Source organism: Crocuta crocuta, unplaced genomic scaffold (genome assembly GCF_008692635.1).
Source record: "Crocuta crocuta isolate KB4526 unplaced genomic scaffold, BGI_CrCroc_1.0 scaffold28, whole genome shotgun sequence".
Classification (NCBI taxonomy): Eukaryota; Metazoa; Chordata; class Mammalia; order Carnivora; family Hyaenidae; genus Crocuta; species Crocuta crocuta.
In genome coordinates this window covers 9339646-9360353 of record NW_027533256.1, presented here as the reverse complement: position 1 = coordinate 9360353, position 20708 = coordinate 9339646, and the positions used below count along the sequence as shown (strand labels likewise).

Sequence of the window (20708 nt, the reverse complement as noted above, 5' to 3'; positions counted from 1 at the left end):
TGTGTGTGTGTGTGTGTGTGTGTGTCACAGCAGCACTATTTAGAGTAGCCAAAAGGTGGAAACAAGCCAAATGTCCATCAGCAGATGAATGGATAAACAAATCCTAGTGTATACATACAGTGGGATGATATTCACCCATAACAAAGGAATGAAGTACTGATATATGTGTGTTACAATGGGGATGAAACTTGAAAACATGTTAAGTGAAGGAAGCCAGACAGAAAAGACTACCTGTTGTATGATTCTATTTATATGAAATATCCAAGTTGGTAAATCCAAAGAGACAGAAAAATTGGCTGTTGCACAGGGCTTGGCTGAAGGAATGGGAATGTATACAGGGTTTTCCTTTCAGAGTAATAAAAATATTTTGGAACTAGATAGAGGTAGTGTTTGCACAACATCATGAAGGTACTAAATGCCACTGAGTTGTCTGCTTTAAAATTGTTATCTGAGGAGGACTGATGGATGTGGGGGGGGGGATGGGCATGGAGGAGGACACTTGTGGGGATGAGCACTGAGTGTTATGTGGAAACTAATTTGACAATAAACTATTTGTAAAAAAAAAAATTGTTATCTGAGGGCATCTAGATGGTTCAGTCAGTTAAGTATTCAACTCTTGATCTTGGCTCAGGTCATTATCTAGCAGTTGGTGAGTTTAAATGCCACATCAGGCTCTGCACTGATGGCGAGGAGTGTGCTTGGTGTTCTGTGTCTTCTTCTCTCTGTCCCTCCCCCGCTTGTGCATTCTCTCCCTTTCTCTCTCTCAAAAGAAATAAATACACTTAAAATTATATAAAATAAAATTATTTAGTTTAAGTTATGTGAATTTACCTGAATAAAAAAGTTAGGTGTTTAAAAAATGCTTTTAAGGAAAAGATGCCTCGCACCCAGAGCAGATGTTCTCAAGGTTTAATGTGCTTAAAAATAACAAGAAGAGATTTTTTTTTTAAATCCCTAAACTCCCAACCCAGTGACTGTGATTCAGGAAATCTGGCTTATGAGACTGTATTTTAGCATGTTCACGACTGATTCTGATGTGGGAAAGTAGGCTATAGAGGCCACGTTGTGAGAAGCATTGCTCTGAGGTATGGATCCCAAGAGCAGGAATAAGAGGTGGGGGTTTGAATCCCGGGGAGGCAGACACTGGCACCACATATGACCTAGTGTCCCTGGACGGCCTGTATCTTACAAAAGACTTGTGGACGGAACTGAAAGTTATAATCCAAGAGTCCATGATTATCTGTATCTCCCAAAGCCCAGAGGTGAGGACAGGGGAAGAAGGATGCTTGGTCAAATTTTACAAACAATGATGTCATTTCAGCTGAAGAACCCCAAAGGCCTGTGGGGGGATCCGAACCAGTGAGGACACAGCACAGCACACAGCGCCTGAGCTTGGCTATCCCTGTCCTTCCCTCACCCCCCCTCACCCCCCCATGACCACAGCAGCAGCACATCATAGAGGATGGTGCTCAGATCCAGGTATTTTTCCTGCTTCGCTATGGAAGTCAGACTATCCCTTATCCAGACTATATCCAAATTCTCAGGGCAGGGTAGATACTCTATCTCTTCTTACTACAGCTGGTAGATTCCTGAGTGATTAATTAGAAAATTAAAAGTAATACAATCTCATAGTGGCAGTCTGCACAGGCTACTGCGGACAGACACCACCTTCTCCCAAACCAGATCTTCACCAGGGCTTCCCTGTCAGGGCCTGGGCCAGCCCCTCCTCCCGCATCTCATGATTGGTTACCAAGGCCATGACCTTATGTCCTACAGAGGCCTCAGAAGGTTCTCCTGCCAGCAGCCTGCTGTCTGGGCTCCAGACATCGCCATCCCTGTAGGGGACAGACCCACAGATCATGTGTCCCTCCCCCTCCTCTTTCTCATTTCTACTCATCTCTCTGCTCCCTCTCACCACCACACACTCACATACATTCTCATACTCACACACACTTTCACACATACACACACACACCAGAGTGGCCTCTGCAACATGTCTGCTTGCTCCCCACAGTATTTAACACCCTTCACATGCCAGCCCAAGGGCCATTCATACCCAGAACCGTTTCCAAGCTCAGGTCCCAAGACTCCACTCAAGTGTGTGGCTCCAAGTCTTCCGCAGTCCCTGCCAAGGCCCTGAGCTCTCTTTGCTCAGCCTGGCTGATTTCTGGTCTCTCCTTCAGGCCTAGCAATTCCCTCTCCAACCCAGCCCAGTCCAGGCACCTGTCTCTCACATTGCAGCTTAGCTCAGGGATCCTTTCATCCAGGAAAGCCCCACGGAGCCCCTTCCCAGACTGTGTTAGGAGCACTGCTCCATTTCCCCTTAATTTCTGGGGCAGCCCCTGTGTAACATCGACCGCACAGGCGCAATGATCCCCTCACACTTCTGATTCTCCCACATGCGGAGCTGGAGGGCTGGAGCAGCGGTCATTTGACCCTTTCCCCCAAGTACTCACCAGTGCCTGGCCCCGTGCTGGCACTCCCTGAGTGCTTGCTGAAATTCTAGACTCAAGTTCTCTGGACTAGATGGCTCTATCAGGAAGGGAGCCAGAGAGGGGCGGACAGGAGCAGCCATCTCAGAGACCCGTGAGACAGCATTAGGGACATGCTAGGTGGCCATTCTGCGGCAGCAGGGGGACCAGCTTTGCATCAGGCTTAATGCAGCTCTAGCAGTCTGAGCCCTCCCAGTCTCAAAAGCCACCACAAGAAACAGAAGCCCTCCCTTATGGGGGTTGGGAGGGCCAAAACCCACAAAGAGTACCAAACCCTGAACATACCAGTTTTTTCCTATGCATACATACCTATGATGAAGCTTAACTTATAAATTAGGCACGGCATGAGGTTAATAGCAACTAAAAACAAATAGAAAAATTGTTAACAACATGCCATAATAAAAGTTATGCGAATGTGGGCTCTCTCTCAAAACAGCTTCATGTACAGTGCCCGCCCTGCTTGTGAGGACATGAGACAGTAAAATACCCAGAGGTGAGAAGAAGGGACAGGAAGAATGCAGGCATGTGACTCTGCCTTCGGTTACTATTGGCCTTCTGATGAATGGTCAGAAAGAGGGTCACCTGCTTCCAGACTGTGGCTGGAGGCCAGACACGAAACAGTGGAAAACAAAACCTCAGCTGGGGGTGGCGGCAGGCTACCATATTACAGTTTAAGAGAAAGCTCCCTGTGAAGCCACAGCTCCATAGAAAGAAGATCAGGCTTTAGGCAGATGCCTCCTGCCATATGGGTTCTCACACCCGAGACGTACACCCAACACCCAGTGTTCCCACACAAGTCTACACTCACGCACATACACCACGCACACACACTCTCAATCCACAGCCATCCAGAGGAGCGTGGAAAAGCGAGCCCAGCCTGAATGGCAGATGTGACACAGCCAGACCCCCTTGGGAGGCAACCGCTCAGGAGAGTCACCAGGGAAAGAGCCAGGCCACTCTCCATGACCACCTAAGATCCAGAGCCAAGACTGCCCGCAGGCACTGACGTTTGGAGGATGGGGTGCTGAAGTGAAGGAGGACTGAAGGGGGACTGGCAGCAAAGGGATACCCGCCCCCACAAAACACCTCCATCCCAGGACCTACAGGCCTCAGAGACAGCTGCAAAAAGTCAGGCCTTAATGCAGCCTGGTCTGCAGAACTTCTGATTCCAGCAAACCCTAGACTATCTTAGAGGTGTGGGCATACAGCAGTGTTTGAGCTCCTGTGAAAAAGACAAAGCGTTCACGTACTTTAATTTGACAGTTTGCCAGGCACCCTCACTGGGCCTTTTGAACTGACGGCATATTGCATGTGCATCCATAAAGGGAACCCTTGCCGGGCTCTGAACCTCCTGACATTTACTGAGTGATTACTAGATCCTATTCCTCCAGCAGAGGAGGACCAAGGACTGTTGAGGGCTCTGGTCTGCAGAGCGTTCAGTGCAACCTTATCTTTGCCTGGTGCACACTGCTTTCCTGCTGAAACACATCCCCTCATGGGTGTGCATTCCTGCCACAACTTAAGTTCAAATTACAAGTCATCGAGATCATTCCTTTTGTCGACATAATGAACCAAAGTCAGCCCATGAGGCCCAGCAAGCGCTACAAGAGGTCAAATGCTAAGGCAGGAACCAAACCCTCTGACGGCCAAGAGAGCTGGCTGCTTTTGAGGTGCTCTTGCTTTTGAAGAGGCACATCTCTGGTCCCAGTTGTAGAGAGAGGCCCTTCTAGACCACAAAGCCCATCCTCCCACAGCCATGCCCAAAGGCTCCCATGGATTCACGTCACCTTCAGGATAAAATGAAAATGGTCTAGTGTGGTGAGCAGGCAAGGCCCACCTGCTCCTCTATCCAACTTCACCTCCAGACCCTCACTGCGGATCAGCTGGCCAAGGAGGATGTCATCCATTTCAGGTAACGGGATCTGGTAAATACCAGAGAAGGTCAGCATATGGTTAGTCACAACTGCAACTGTCATTCATTGAACTTCACTGAATGACATTTGTGGGGGTAGGGGTGCAGTGTGAGCATGGGGTGTGTGTGTGTATGTGTCTGTGGTTTCTATGTGTGTATATGTGGCATGTATGTGAAATATATGTGTGTTGTGTGTATGTGAAGGGTGTATGTGGTATGGTGTGTGTGTGTGTGTGTGTGTGTGTATAGGAGACTTGGGGGGGATGTGGTATATGGATGTCCTCTGTGGTGTGTGTGTGTGTATGTGTGTGAGAGAGAGAGAGAGAGATATGGGCATGCTATGAGTGTGGGGATGTATGTTTCATAGAGATTATATAGTCTATATTTTGGACATCATATGTATATGGGCAATTCCCTTATATATAACTTCCATTTTATGAACAATGTTCCTTAACTCATAGTTTTTATATGAATTAAACCAACTAATGCTTGTGGAGAACTGAGCACAGCATCAGGCACACAAGTGCTCAGTCAACAGTAGCTGTGATCACTATGGCTAGTTCCATTATCATCTCTAATCCTCACCTCACCACAGCCCTCAGAGTAGCTACTCTCATTATCCCTGCCTTCAAATCAGGAAATCAAAGCTTGGGGAGATAAAGCAATAGGCCCAAGGAACATGGCCACCGAGGTGTAGAGCACTCAGCCTGAATCAAAGGCCCAAGGCCTCTGCCCTTCCTCCCTGGAGGGAAGGGCCCATGTTGCACAGGAGGGACTGAGCCAAGTCACTTGCTGAGTGCTAGGGTGGGCAGGGATGAACACCCTGTCCCCATTCCCAGCCCATTGCCCTGCCTTTACCCCACAGATTCTCATGACAGACTAGGGTTTCACTTCTCAAACCATTAAGGAAGGTCAAGGGTGATGTATTTCTTTTCATGAGGAAAAAATTGCTCTATTTATGAAATCTGATTCTTACACATTTAAAAACTACTCATCAAGAACCCAAGATGATGTCTGACACAAGGATTCATCTATAAAGAAATCAGGCCAATACCATCTATAGGGTAGAGACCAAACTTAAAACTGGAAGCTATTGTGTCCTAACATTTTGAAAATCATCACCATTATTGTGAGTTTCCAGGAGAAGCAGGAAGAATGCACACATACAGACACACACATAGACAGGTTTTGTAAGTAGACCTGGGATCAGAATCTGGCTCTATTATTTCCTTATTAAATGTGTGACTTTGGCTATGCTATGTATCCTTTCTTAGCCTTGGTTTCTTTAGTGGTAAAGTTCTTGGATTGAGAGGGAATTAAATGAAAATAAGTGTTTAGTACTCGGCTCCCAGAGACATCAAAAAATGACTATTGCTTCTCATCACTCGATACCACTGTCTGGTGCTGACGACCATTTCCCTCCCCTCTAAGAGCTGGAAGAATAAGGTTCAACACTGAGATTCCAAGTTGACCTGCATGCTATCCAGGTGGCCAGGGTGGAGGTCTCCTTGGGGACACCCTCTCCCAGAAGAGAAAAATCAGGGAGCCTCTGAAAGGGAATACTCCCCAAGACAAAGCAAGAAGCAAAGGGCCTCGGGGTCCTGGACGTCTCTGTCAGTTAAGTATCTGACTTGATTCAGGTCACGATCTCACAGCTCATGAGTTCAAGCCCCACATCGGGCTCTGTGCTGATGCTCAGAGCCTAGAGCCTGCTTTGGATTTTGTGTCTCCCTCTCTCTTTCTGTCCTTCCCCTGCTCGTACGCTGTCTCTCTCTCCCTCAAAAAGAAATAAACAGTAAAAATTAATTAATTAATTAATTAAAAATTTTAAAAATACAAAAGAACTCACAGATACAGAGAACAGGTTGTGGTTGCCAGAAGCAGGGGATGGGGGTGGGCAAAATAAGTGAGAAGAGCCAAAAGGTACAAATTTACCGTTTTAAAAGAAATACATCATGGCGATGTAAGGCACAGAATGGTGACTCTACTTAATAACACCGTATTGCGTATTTGAAAATTGCACAGAGAATAAATCTTAAAGGCTCTTATCACAAGAAAAAGATTGTAAAGAGTGTGGTGATGGGTGTTATTAACTAGACTTATGTGGTGATCATTTTGCAATATATACAAATATCGAATCAGTATGTTTTATACCGAAAAGTAATATAATGTCAGAGAGTCAATTATACCTCAATAAAAAATGCATGAATAAATGCCTTCTTGGATGGATTAGCTAAAATTAGATTTAGGTTAGGTTGGCGGACTGCACAAAATTAATATTGGGCAACAAAAATATAGACACTAGAAATATAAGTATACATTTAAGAATTATTTTAAGTGTTTACATATTACATATGTAACACGTATTTACCGGAAAGAGGATAAAGATAACAGCATAGTAAACACTAAATAGTTAAACATTATGAGGATGCTATTAAATTATTTTAGGGTAACCACTAAAAGGCTAATAGAGAATATAAGATCAAATCATTAGATGGGAAAAATTAAATAAAAAATAAAAATTCTAATAATTCAGAAGAAGACAAGAAAAAAAATCAAAAGAAAAAGTGGGACAAATAGAAAATGCAAAATAACAAAGTAGAAATCATTTCAAACATATTAATAATTATAAAAGTGTAAACAGAACACATGCCTCAGTAACCAAAAAATATCACGCTGGGTTAAATGACAAAATAAAGCAAAAACAAAAATAGCTCATTACTATTTACAAAAAGCACACCTAAAATGTTAGGACACAGAAAGCTTAAAACAAAAGAATTTTTTAAAAAAAATTCCAGGCACATACTGCCCAAAAGAAAGCTGATGTAGCCTTATCGTTATTACCAGAAAAAAATGTTTGTTTTTAATTTTCTTAACATTTTTATTTATTACTGAGAGACAGAGACAGAGCATGAGCATGGGAGGGGCAGAAAGAGGGAAAGTACACAGAATCTGAAGGAGGCTCTAGGCTCTGAGCTGTCAGCATAGAGCCCAACGCAGTGCTCGAACTCACAAACCACAAGATCATGACCTGAGCCAAAACGCCTAACCAACTGAGCCACCAGGCACCCTAGAAAAAATTTTTGCCAAAAAATTGGCAAAATGTACTAGTGGAGATAAAGAAGGCCACCATATAAGGTAAAAAACTTTGATTCCACGAGATGATATAAAAGTTGTAAATATGTGAGATTTGAATAGTCTCGGATATATGTAATGTAAAAATTAACAGAAGTTGACAAATCTATGAAAATAATGAAAAATATCTCACATCTCTTAGTAACTGATATGTCAAACAGATTAAATAATCTGAAAATTGGAAGAAGACACTTGGCCAGTTCGATCTAAGGGACATAAATAGAACATTGACCCTAACCATTAGAAACTATGCATTATTTTCAAGCACACACAGAAGATTTATCACACTGGAGGCTGCAAAGTCAAGCTCAACTAATTTCCAGGAATTACCATCATGCAGTCCGCCTTTTCTCATGATGATAAAACTAGAAATCAGCAATGAAAGAAAATGACCAAAAATACTCTGTAACTTTGGAAATCCAAATTTCAAACAAGATTCAAGAATGAAACTCTAAGTCACAAAGAAATTGGAAATATTGAGGACTAAATAATATTGAAAGTGCAACTTAATGAAACTTGCATGATACAGTAAAGCGACAGAGACATTTGCATTTAAAAAGAGGACTGAAAATCAGTCTCCTTATCAATTAAATTGAGAAGAATACCAGAATAAACCAAAAGAAAGGAGAAGACATAATAATCAAACGAAGACAGAAATAGAATGTTGACGCACGAGAGATAGGAACGAGAGATAGGAAAAGCTGAAAGTTGCTTCAAGGGACATACTAATAAATAACCCCCCTGTCAAGAACGCCAGGGGGCTGGAGGACAGGGGAAAGAATGGACACAATCATGTCAGGAACAAAAAGTTAAAAGGATATTATGAACAACCTATACCAATAAATTCAAACTTAGATGAATGGGAAAATGAACTTTAAAAAAATGACTAAGAATGATTCAAGAAGAAATCTGAATTTATTCTCACAAAAATAAATCTTAACAAGAAAACATCAGGCTTATGAGGGTTTTACTGGCAGACTCTCTCACAAAGCTAAGGAATGAAAAGAGTAATCTACGTAAACTCTTCCAGAGAATAGAAGAGGAAGTACTGCTCAACTCCTGTGATGAGGCTACCATAAACTTTATAGTAAAAACAGTCAAGAAAAGAGTGTGAAAGGAAAAATAGTCTCAGGAGCAAAAGTCCTTGGAAAAAATTAGCAAATCAAAGCCAGCAATAAATACATCCTGAGCAAGTTGGTATCTGCCTGAATGCAAGATTAGGAAACCCTATTAATTTAGCATATTAGCTGATGAAACAAGAACAATCATATGATTATCTCCATAGAGATTTGGCATTCATCCCCCTCACCACCAGCACCCAACACTGAAATCTGACCAACCCAACATGTCTGGCTAAAAATGTGCAGTGTCTTTCAGAAGGGTGTCCTGTGGCAGTCAATGTAAGATGGCCTGGAGAGGTGGTAGGCAGGAGAGTTTCTTGCAAAATTAACATGTTTGGTCATTGCTACCTTGGGAGAATACAAAAGATAACCAACTATTGCTGTTGTGTGTTTTCATTTGTTTCCCCTGCCCCTCCAAAGGAAGGAGGGGTGTTCCTTGCTCTCCCGTCCTTTAGTGGAAGTCTGTCTTACAGGAATGAAAGTCTGGGGTCATGGAGGAGATGGGCCTGTGAATGTAGAGGAGATGATTGTCTTTGTTACGGGAAGGGGAAGCATCGAGAAAGACCAGGAAGAATCAGGTATGGGCAAGGATGCTGTGGTTATCCTGTAAGTCAAAGGACCTCCTCCCACCCCCGGTAGTGCAGGGGCAAGGGTGAGGGCAGTGGGTAAGATAAGGCCCCCCAAAGGCTGCCCGGCACACCACGGAGGCCAGGCACAGGCACCAAGGCTCCCAGGACCGGCAGCAAGGATGCCAAAGGAGAAAGTGAGAGGATCAGCAGAGTCCTGCCCTGTTTCCAAGATCTGATGAGCCCCCTGGTTCTCGTGCAACTCAAAAGCATCCTCCAAAAGTCATCCACGTATTGACTCAGATTGGTTTTCTGCCTGCTCCCAGAAGCAGAGGAGATTGGAGTCAAAGTTAACTCGATTTAATAAAGGGGAAAAAAAGCCATGTGACGTTTTTGCACACCTAGTTCCCAGTCTAGGCTTCCTACCCACTGCACAGGCACAGGATATTTGGGGGGAAACAGGAGACAGAGATACACTGGTGACCCAGTTACGGAAGCGGGCAGCAAAGCTCTACCTCTCCTCCAGGTCTGGCCACAGCTTGAAGTTGCCGTGGGGGTCACTGCCGGCCTCCTCCTTCTGGGCATTCAGAACTGGGTCCTGCCCAGCCCTTGGGGACTCCTTCAGGTCTCTGCGCAGGTGGAGGGTGCCACTGGCCATGCTGTCCAGAAAGCTGAGGATCTGAAGGCAGCTCTGTATCTTGGGTGGGAGTGGGCTGGCAAGGGCAAAGGCCGCACTCAGCAGATCAGCGAAGGGCCTGGCCTTTGTGTCCACCTCGGAGTGCAGAGGGGCTCCCTCTTCCTCCCGGGCCCCGAAACAGCCCAGCAAACAGAGGTCCTCGGCCAGCTTCTCAAAAAGCCCATGCTTCTTGAAGAAGTCGCCGTTGACAGGGTCCAGGTGCAACGCCGCAGACAAGGCACAGAGGGTGTGCAGGACCAGACCCAAGGTCTGGCTGGGGGACACCATCCCCCACGCCTGTAGCGGGGGCTCCTGGAGAGACCCTTCCAGGTCAGAGAGCAGGGACAGGAGTCCATTGAACCCACTGGACACTCTGAAAGCAGCACGGCCTTTGGGGGTCTCCAGGATCCTGAGGAGAGACTGAAACACCCACAGGATAAAAATGAGGAAAACGCAGGAGACAACTTGTTAACACCGAGCGCTGACACTTCCCTGCCAGAGCATTGCATGTGCTCTTGCCTATTCAAGTTGCAGGAACAGCGAGCTACCTGAGGGTGATTCTGTAACCGTGGGATGTCTATATTGTTCCTCCTCATTTTAGTCGCCCCTCAGTGCCTTCTTTCAAACGGTGGCTGCCAAAGTCTATGCTGATGTATAAGGTTGGTTTACCGTCCTGGTTCTTGACTTCAATGCATCTCCCTCCAAAAAACTCTCTTTGACCCGTACCTTATACTTCCCCCAGGCCGAGTGCTCACACAGCCCCCTCTCATTTCTTGAACCCAATACTCTGCACACTGTTCTGAAGTGACTTGAAAGTTGTCTCAGCCCTCCACTAGACTGAAGCTCTGTGAAATCAGGCAACTCACTGCTGTGGAACGTAGCACACGCTTAATATGTCTTTGCTGAATGAGTGGAATGAACCATCTCTTATATTGCAAAAGAGACTCACAGTGAAATCTATATAAAGTAGCTTATTATTTATGTCCCTCTCTTTGCAAACATGAGTACCTCTATTAAATGAAGACAGATAGTAAAGTGAGTCTACTTAAAACCTGGTGTGAAAATATGAAGGAATCAGGTAGAGAAGAGAAACATTTAATGGAAGGAAACCTAAGTATAGCATATAGAATAGACCATGTGTGGAGTTCAGGCTATTCTTAACATACATAATAGGATCTACCTTCTCTAGATCACTGAGGTTTTACCGGACACATTTTTATTTCCTTCTGCAATCAAACATTTATTGAGCACTTACAATGGGCCATTCATTGAGTACAGTGTGTGGCGTACACTAGGTATTTAACAAATGTGTTGAAGGGAAGGAAGGAAAAAAGGATGGAAGGAAAGGAGGAAGGGAGAGAGGGAGGAAGGGAGGGAGGGAGGGAGGAAAGACTGTATTTAAGTAATTCTCATTCTGTGCTAAGGCTTCACACCCAAAAGTGAAAAATGTATGGATGATTTTAGATAAATATCAAAAGTCTCTAGCTTTTGGTATTTTCTTATTTGTGTTTCACAAAAGTTCCTTGGGATTCCATGTAAGTTCATCTTATGTGTGCTTCTGAGAAAGTGGCCAATACTTGCGGTTTCATTAGCAGGTTTTGGAGAGAGGTGTAAATTGTTTTATCCGCTACTGCACTAGCAGCACAAAAAAGGGGATTTTCTGGGCAGGCACAATTTCATGCCAATTCCAAGATGCTTGACACAGGTTCAAAGAAGAAAAGAAACTCCCAACTTAGTGCGTGTGTGTACGGGGGCTGATTGTGTGTCTTAAATGCACGGTTTAGAATGACAATCTATAGCGTGATGTGTGAAAGTTAATGAATGAAGAGAAAATTCTTAAGTCAGGAAAATAAAAGGGGGGAAGGGACTGAATTTTATTTNAGATCATGACCTAAGCGAAAGTCGGACGCTTAACCGACTAAGCCACCCAGGCGCCCTGGGAAGGGACTAAATTTTAAAACTCTCATGGAGAGAAAGTCAAACAAAAATTTAGTAAAGTTTTAAGTAACTATTAAATATGAAGTCATGCACTTTTGGGGAAGAAGGTAATTTTCCAGCTCTATCTTTAAAATGCTGGTAATCCTAATCCAACACTATTTATCTGAAACAGTATAATTTGTATCTCTAATTTTCTTCTCTAATGTTATATTCTACTCCAAGAGGCCTGAACTGCTCAGGGGTAGGTTAACTCCATTTTGGGAGCAGGAGAACACGAAATGTGCCAGAACTACCTGAACGCCCACAGCCAAAGACTCTTTCAAAGAGAAAGACAAAGGAGGTGCTTTAAGACCTCCACTGTCCCATTTAAGACATTTCAAGATATTAAAAAAAAAAAAAACAAAGTTTATAGTAAGTAGGAGAGTTTATGAAAGGCCAGAGTCCATGCTTACATTCCAAATGGACAAATAATAGTATAAAGTAGAAATATTCATCCTTACCAATATGGGTCAATTGATCTTTTCCTGGTTATAGGAAAAGAAAATATGCAGCTTACAGTGGTGAGATCAACGATTACCCACCACAGCTCAGGGGGATGGCTTCGGGAAAACTGAATTGTCATTTTGTTCTTTGAAAGAAATCAACACCAGGGCCATCCACTAAGGGGGGTTAAATCAGAGTCATGGGAGAGACTTCAGGGAAATGGGCTTTCCAAACTGCCAGAAGGATGGAGGCAAAAACGAAATATGAAGGAGGAGGCAGCGATAACGGCTTCCTTTCTCCTCCTTCAACCATATCTGGTTGAAGATATGGCTAAACTACTTCAGAATTTGGCTGAAACTCCAGGAAATGTTGACTTTGTAGGCATGGTCTTCAAAGAAGCATGTAGACTGTCAAAGCAGGGTCTTCAGAAGGGTGGTGCTCTGTGAGTGGGAAGCTTATGGTGTAGCAACACTAAGACTTCTAGAAGGGCAAGGCCTTTCTCTGCGTGGACAGCATCAGCACAGCTGCCTGCCCCCCACAGCCTACCCATTGGACTCTGAGGCCAAGACAGCCCACACACAGATCTACTACATCTGTGCCTGTCTTGTGTGAACAACCCACTCTCAACACAACAGAATATTATTTCTTCCGCCAAGTTGGAAAAATACTCTAACCTTGAAGTGTGTGTGTTGGTACTGGCCTCTTCCCACCAACTGATAACCCACATGAAAGGATGAACACTGGTGTCTGGTACAGTGTGCGTTGCCTAGTCTGCATCTGACCTTATGTGTGGTTGTGTGGCTCTTGCTGTGAAAAAGAAATACATCACCAAGACATTGGGAAATCTTAAGCTTTAGGATGTTAAGCTATCTAAATTTATGAGAGTGTTTTCAGTGGCTCCTAAAACCACTAGGAGGTTGTTTCAGGTAAATGGTTTGGATGGAGCTCAACTGTTTATCACAAGGGCACGTGACAAAACAAATATGAAAAATGGAGAACGATCAAAAAACAAACGAATCAAATTACAGGCAATTGTCTGGGCGCTGGAAGACCACTAAACTCCCCTCTTATTCAAGAAACTACCTTCCAATCATCCAATTTGACACCAGACATTGCTCAAAAGGACTCCATCAATCAGAGGGTTGAGAGCAGATATTGTTATAACGGAGCAACCCAATTTAAGTCCTTCTTATGATCTGTGTCTCTCAGTGGGCCTGTCCCCTGTAATTCCTACATGGCTCCTTTCTCCTCCTGTTGGGAGGGGGGAGGAGAAAGAGATGGCTGTCCTTAATTGTTGCTTTGTTTGATTTATTAAATTCAGAATCATTATCTAAAATGGGGGTAATCTCATTAGAACTTAGACTGCTCTATTATTTCTTGGGATGGGGTTAATTTCATATTTGCAGAGTCATAAAGTAAAGAGTCTAAAATCCAATTACAAAGGCTTAATTTCATAGCAACTAAAGAGAAACATTTCTATCATAAAGGAAAATAAATATTGCGCTACTTCGGGAAACGATTTGTCAGGAGCTGGGGGCCTAGAATGAGGGTCTCCATTACTGTCATTCAACTTTGCATGATAATGCATCACCTAGGCTTGTGAGTCTGCGGAGGGGAGTAAATTTAATCAGCTGAAGTCAAAGTAATCAGGCTGGGGTTGACACATTTCAAGAAAGGTCAGCGTTAAGCACATTTTCTCCTCCTTAACTCAGTTACCATGTCATCGTCTCTGAGTTCGTATTCCTCCAGCTTGAATGTATAAAATGGATGTCTGCTGCAAAGCGCTAACTAGGTTAGGGCTAACAGGATTTATTTCACATTCTATTATTTGTTATTCCTCATAATTTTCCACGTGTCACGCTGGAAGACTGGTGAGGTAATGTGATTAAGCACAGAGTTGAACAGCTAAATGTATATTAGCAAATCAATCTGAATTTGTGCATAACCCAATCATAGTCCCACTGGCAGTGGAGAGGAAATTCATTTGCCTACATTATTCTTTAACTCAATTATCATTTGCCAGAATTGGGTGGTGAAGTCACAAGTGCTTGCGTATTGGTATGAAAGTGCCACTGGATTTTGGAAACCACTGCCCTAAGTTGGGTGTTTCTGGAGAAATTTTCTCTTCCCAAAGCAGCTGGCTGATGGTCTCAGGGAAGGGAAGTGAGGGTCGCGCCTTGATGTAAATGCATGTCAAATATGGCAAAGATTTGATGGGTTCAGAGGGTACTGCCTTTGAGGACACCTCACTCTGTCATCTCCTCCCCCATCCTACATCTGACTCACTTTGCAGGTACAGGGCTTTGGGCTGAGTCCACGCTGAACTTCTAAAAAGGGAGATCTAGCCAGAAAGAGCTAATTTTACATCTTTGTTTCTAAAGTTCCAACAGATTCCCGAGATGATATAGAACAAATGCGGATTCTAGGTTAGACTCCAGCAAACATCAAACACCAACTGGATAGTCACTCACATGACTCAATGATTGGCAAGCCGGTAACAGCCCCATGTCCCCCCAACTACCCATTGGAGCAACAAAGTGTCAACAGCCCTGGTCCTGGGAGAGCACTAGCATCTCCACGCACCATCCCCCAGCTTCTCAGCAGTGACTTGGCACCCGGGGAGAAGGCCGCACACTGAACACGGGGTATGACTTTGTTAAATAAGCTCATACAGTGTTAATCCCTTGATAGCGTGATTCTGAAATGATATTAAATCTGTAAAACACCATAAAGGCTTTACATTGCTAATTCTAGAAATTCAGTCCTATTACCCAAGGGCCGACCCTCCAATAAGGTGCCTCCGGGCTGCAGACTAAATAAGATGAACTTTTCCATGAGCAAAGCCGAGTACACTTCTCTATAACAGATACAGAAACACTTCTTTCCAAACAAAGTAAACCCGAAACTTTCCTCCCTGTGGATCTGTTTGACTCTCAGTGTGAAAATCTCAGAAACAGATGGGGATTCCAATTATTCATCCCCCAGGAAACCGAAGTCCTGACTACTGTGGTCATGGTTTCTCTCTTGCTTATCAAAATAAGGCTCGTGTGAATCAGGCTGAAGACAGACATGTGAGGGAAAAAATGTAATAAACAGCACAAGAAAAAAAGGAAAGATCCCTAGATTGTAAGTCACTTGTCTTGGATTCAAACTCAGCTCACAATTTATAATAGACGCTTTCTGGAACGTTAAGACTGGACCACATTGGGGAGCCTGGGTGGCTCAGTTAGTTAAGCATCAAATTTCAGCCCAGGTCATGATCTCGCAGTTTGTGGGTTTGAGACCCACGTAGAGCCCTGTGCTGACAGCTCAGAGCCTGGAGCCTGCTTCGGATTCTGTGTTTCCCTCTCTCTCTGCACCTTTCCCCCACTTGCACTCTGTCTCTGTCTCTGTCTCTCTCTCTCTCAAAAATAAATAAACATTAAAACAAATTTAAAAAAATAAAAAAGATTAGACCGCATGAAGCTAAAGTCCTTCCTAGCTGTAAATTGTCATCCATTCTTGTTCTGTTGTTCCCTTATGTTCCTTCACGTGGGCCCTTCACTTCCTCTACCAAGTCCTATTTTATTTCATATAAAACTGATTTCTTTGGCTGTATAACTAAATCACGGTTTTGGTTCTTGTCATCTGTGAAATGCATGATAATTATGGTCACAATGTCACTTTTGGCTAGGCTTTTCCTGATGCTTTGGCCATGCCAAGCACTGCGGGCTCAGGTCATGTGATTGATGCTGGGAACACATGTGTCTGACAATCACATGACATGGTTGGCTCTGCAGAGAGATAAGTAGGTAAAGGAAATGGAGCACTATTCTCTAAATGTTAAAATGGTTTTGTTCAGAAGGAGTCATGGCCGAGTAAGCCTGATGGTTTAATTTTGGAAGTCAGACCAACTCCATATTATTTTTTAATTCACCAATGATCAAGGTGTGTACGTTTCTGAGACATGAGCATGTGTTTGGCAAGGGGCTGTGTTGCATATATACGTGACCAGTCCCCAAGTCAGCCTCCTGAGGCATATCTGCATTTACATCTGCTCTTCTCGTCAATGGCATATAACCAAAGAAAGGGAATTTTTCAAAACGTGTAAGACCCCAAAGGCAAAGGGAATGAAAAAGCAAGACCAAAAAAATTGTGAAAGGTGTAAGGCAGAAGTCATGGTGGAGATGACAGTTGTTATTCTAATTGTCTTAAGATAATTTGATGATTGCTAACAATCCTACAAACACAAAAACCTATACTCATCTTTGTTACCCACAAGTGACACCCTAGTTTTACTCCTCCCATTTGTGCCCTCTGGGCACCTGCCTCTTATTTCCTCTTCCCAGCTCAAACATCCTCTGCAAGCTTGCCTCAACGTGCAAGGGAGGAGTGGGCTCTCCTACTCCTCTGCACTCAGTACTTTCCAGGGCGTTACTGCACTGCATTGCCATTACTGCTCACTTATCATGAGCCCTAGTCTACGAGCTCCCGGATGGCCAGGCCTATATCTCATTCAACTCTGTGTCCCAGGCTGGTAGAAGGTAGACCCTAAATGCTGGTCAAGTAAACAAGGCAGCTGCTTGGCCTCCATGGATTTAGACTCCACTTCCACAGATTACAGTGTTGCCGGGAAGACTACATTTCCCGGCACCCCTTGCAGCCCAATGAGCTGTGCCCAAAGGCGGTTGGATAGAAGTTGACATGTGCCAGCTCCAGGCCGGCAGAACACCTTGTGCAATTCTTTGTCTGCTGGCTGGATTTGATGCCCAGGTGACAGCCATCCCTGAATGGTATCCCCCCCCATCACTGATTGGACTACACATAATGTATCAGACTACTGAAGTTGTGGGATTTCTTTGTTATAGTAGCTCATACTAGCCAGCCGTATACTACAGTGACCAACTGAATGACTGAATGCATGCGCACGTGTTGATCACCAGCTGCACATTCGTGGGAAAGCCCAGCACAGAGGAAGACTTGACATCACCTGCAGGAGATCCAGTTTCAGCTCCAGCTCCCCTTGAGTGGACGAGCACAAAGCACCCACAATGATGCTCATGTACTCCTCAGCGTTGATGACTGAGAGCTGCTCCAAGATGCTGAGTGAGGACTCCCGGTACCACTCAACGTCCAGGAAGATCTTGATGAAGGGCACCATGCCGTGGTCTTTCAGGACAACTGTGGACCAGACAGATAGTATGGAGCTGAGCAAAGGGGCCTCGGCACCTGAGTTCTAATGACAAGGAAAGCTTTCTCCTGCAACATGTGGGTCTGTTTTGTTCCTTTCCTAGGTGTCTCTTCTGCCCATTAGAAACTCTTTTTTTTCCCCAAAAAAATCCATACCTACTGTTAAAACTAAAAGAGGAAAAGAGAAATAATGGAGCTGAGAATTTTTAAAAAAACAGACAAATTTTTTAAAAATTTCAAATTTGTTTTTGAAATTCTTTTTAAAAAAAATTTCAGTGAATTCGTTTTTTTAGAAACCTAATACAAACTTTAGCTAGACAATGCTTCGGTCCGTTATCGCCACTTAATACCCTAATCCAGGCCCAATGGCAATTCTCTCTTTTCTCTGCCAAAATTCTTGCTGCAAACAAATGGTAACTGAATCACATGTGGGATAAGAACTAGGAGGTAATTGGATCGTTCACTGGCATGATGTAGATTTGAGAAGGTCAACTCTGTGAGACAGGATTTCTCTAATTGTGGGCCAGGTACCCCTACATGGAAATCACCTTGGAAGCCTGTTAAAAGTAGATTCCTGAGCTCTATCTTGACCTGAGCTACTAATTAAATCTCTGGGAGTGAGCCTAGGAATACGCTTTTTTTTCCTAATCTGAGAGAAAGAGAGAGAGAGAGTATGTAAATGGGAAAGAGGGGCAGAGGGAGAGAGAAAGAATCTTAAGCAGGCTCCACGCTCAGCACAGAGCCCAATGCAGGGCTCAGTCCCACAAGCCTGGGATCATAACCTGAGCTGAAATAAAGAGTCAGATGTTCAACTGACTGAGCCACTCAAGTGCCCCTGGAATATGCATTTTAACCAGCACCTCCAAGGAACCTTTTATAGTCTAACATTAGAGACCCTCTGCATATGAACTATTCATTCACATTTGGTATAGTTGATGTATGAGGGCCTCAGATAAAGACACCCCAAATCACCAAATTCACTGATGTCACTTTGTTGATACACCTGCCTCATGACATAATGTATATGTATATAGTTAATGCACCCATTAAACACACAAACACACACACACACAGACGCACACACACAGAAGCCACATGATCTTAGGAAGCCAAAGATGTTTTAGATGGATGGAGGTACTGAGTCCATCATGGGCTGGAAGCTCATCAAATTAAGCCTCTTAAAAATGATTCGTTTCCTTTACTCCAACTTTCACAATTTGGAGTTTTCCTAAAGCACGTTAATTGGTGCAGCAAGATAGTAATAGGTTTTACTTGAAAGAGGAGGAGCACCTTGTAATCTCATAAATCTAGGGTATCTCTTTAGGCTATCTCTACCCCAACCTTAATTAGCAGCCTTAAAAGTAAAAGCTGTCAACCCAGATGTCTGCAAATTTACTGATGAGCACTGAACATCAACCAGCAAATGCACATTAGCAACAACCTTAGTGCTGGTTTTTCTTGGGTATAACCTTTGAACACTGACATAAGCCACCAGAGATAGTTAATGTTTACCGAGCAGTGACAAGACGAGGCTGGTACCATCCTTACCTGCATTCCGGACTGAGCCTCTCAGAAGTGTGACAACGGTTCTCAGCATCACACAGGTCAGTTCTCTCTCTGGATCCGGGACACCAAGCAAGGACTCTTTGTTACCTGGCATATGTAAGAATCAATAAATAAAACCTTCAGTATCCATGGTATGATCTCAAATCTCTGAGTTCATTAGTTTTCCATACTTGTACGGAAATGAAAACAGAATGCTTCTATTATAAGTGAGTGTGCCTCATCCCAATTCATAAGATCTAACCCTATAAGCCCTTATACCATGGGTCTCCAATGTGAGCACATTAAAATCCCCTGGGGGGCTTCCTGAAATCCAGAAGCTGGAATCCTTCCCTAGAGTTTCTAGCATAGGAGGTCTTAGGTGAGGTTCCATAAAACTGCATTTTTCTTAAGTTCCCACGTGATGCTGATGGAGCTGGTCCAAGAGTGACCCTTGAGAACCACTACCCTACAGAATGTCTGAAGCCCCGCCTCTTTGACTTTCTTTTGGACAATTTTATACTTTACCATTCATGGCTGGGAGGGAGGACCCGCCAGCTCACCCCTGAGGACGGAGATGATTGAAAGGTTCTGGAGTGGATGAGTGTTTCCATTAGATTCATGACCCTAAACCAGGCCTGTGTGTTCACGAATGAATCCCCAGCGCTGGGAAAGCGCCTGACACAAGGGGAAAGCTCCATCCATATTTGGGGAAAGAATGAATGAATGAAAGTAGTTTCCTCACCAGGAGACAAAGTATTTAAGAAGGATAAGAAACATGTAACAACAGAAAGCACAAAGTAAGGCCGGATACATCAGCTCACAAAATAGTTCCTCTGGGAATGGTGATAAGTCTGGTGACTGGATTGAAAAGCAAATTCATGGGGCGCCTGGGTGGCTTAGCCGGTTAAGCGTCCGACTTCCGCTTAGGTCATGATCTCGCGGTTCGTGGGTTCGAGCCCCGCGTCGAGCTCTGTGCTGACTGCCAGCTCAGAGCCTGGAGCCTGTTTCAGTCTGTGACTCCCTCTCTCTCTGACCCTCCCCTGTTCACGCTGTCTCTCTCTCTCTCTCCTAGAAATAAATTTTAAAAAAATATTAAAAAAAAAAGAAAAGCAAATTCAATATCAGGTGGCTGAGAAGCGACATACAGGAAGGTGACACAAAAACATCAAACAAAAAGACTTTGCAAAGGGCAGTGGGGAATAAGCACATAGCAAAATATTCTCCAAAGCCTGGCCCAGAGGCCCCGATGTGTAAAGTCAGAAGGTCCTCATCTTCAATCTCGACCCTATGTACATATACTCCCAGGGAGATGTGAGTCCTTCCTGGCCTCCCATAGGTGCCTGTCTATCTCAGTCTTCGACGCAGTAACTCAGAAGCTGCAGGGATAAGACTCACTCCCATTCCTTAAGCACTTGAGCATTTCTTCTCCAGCTATAGCAGTGAGACCTTTTCAGTATTTCTTCATTTAATTCTTACTACGTCCCTATGATGTAGATATTTTTGCATCCATTTAACAGAGGAAGAAACAGGCTCAGTGAGGTTAAGTAACTTGTGCGGCACTCAGCTCATAAGTAACATAAGCAGGATTCCCCTCCAGGGCTGTCTGGTCCCAGAGCCCACACTCTCTCACTCGGCTTCTCATCACACTGGCCCGGGGAGGGACAACAGACA

General features: G+C 44.1%; 1 protein-coding gene across 7 annotated transcripts in view; it reads right to left on the bottom strand.

Moving 5' to 3' along the window:
- Positions 1-20708, bottom strand: part of WDFY4 (WDFY family member 4) — a 290261-nt gene that overhangs the window by 229795 nt on the left and 39758 nt on the right. For all 7 annotated transcript variants that reach the window (XM_077746401.1, XM_077746405.1, XM_077746404.1 and 4 more), the window contains 3 exons: positions 19041-19145; positions 17293-17483; positions 9742-10322 (listed from right to left, as the gene is read on the bottom strand). In XM_077746401.1, the coding sequence (XP_077602527.1) occupies positions 9742-10322; positions 17293-17483; positions 19041-19145 (877 nt within the window). The remainder of the gene's footprint in view (positions 1-9741; positions 10323-17292; positions 17484-19040; positions 19146-20708) is intronic.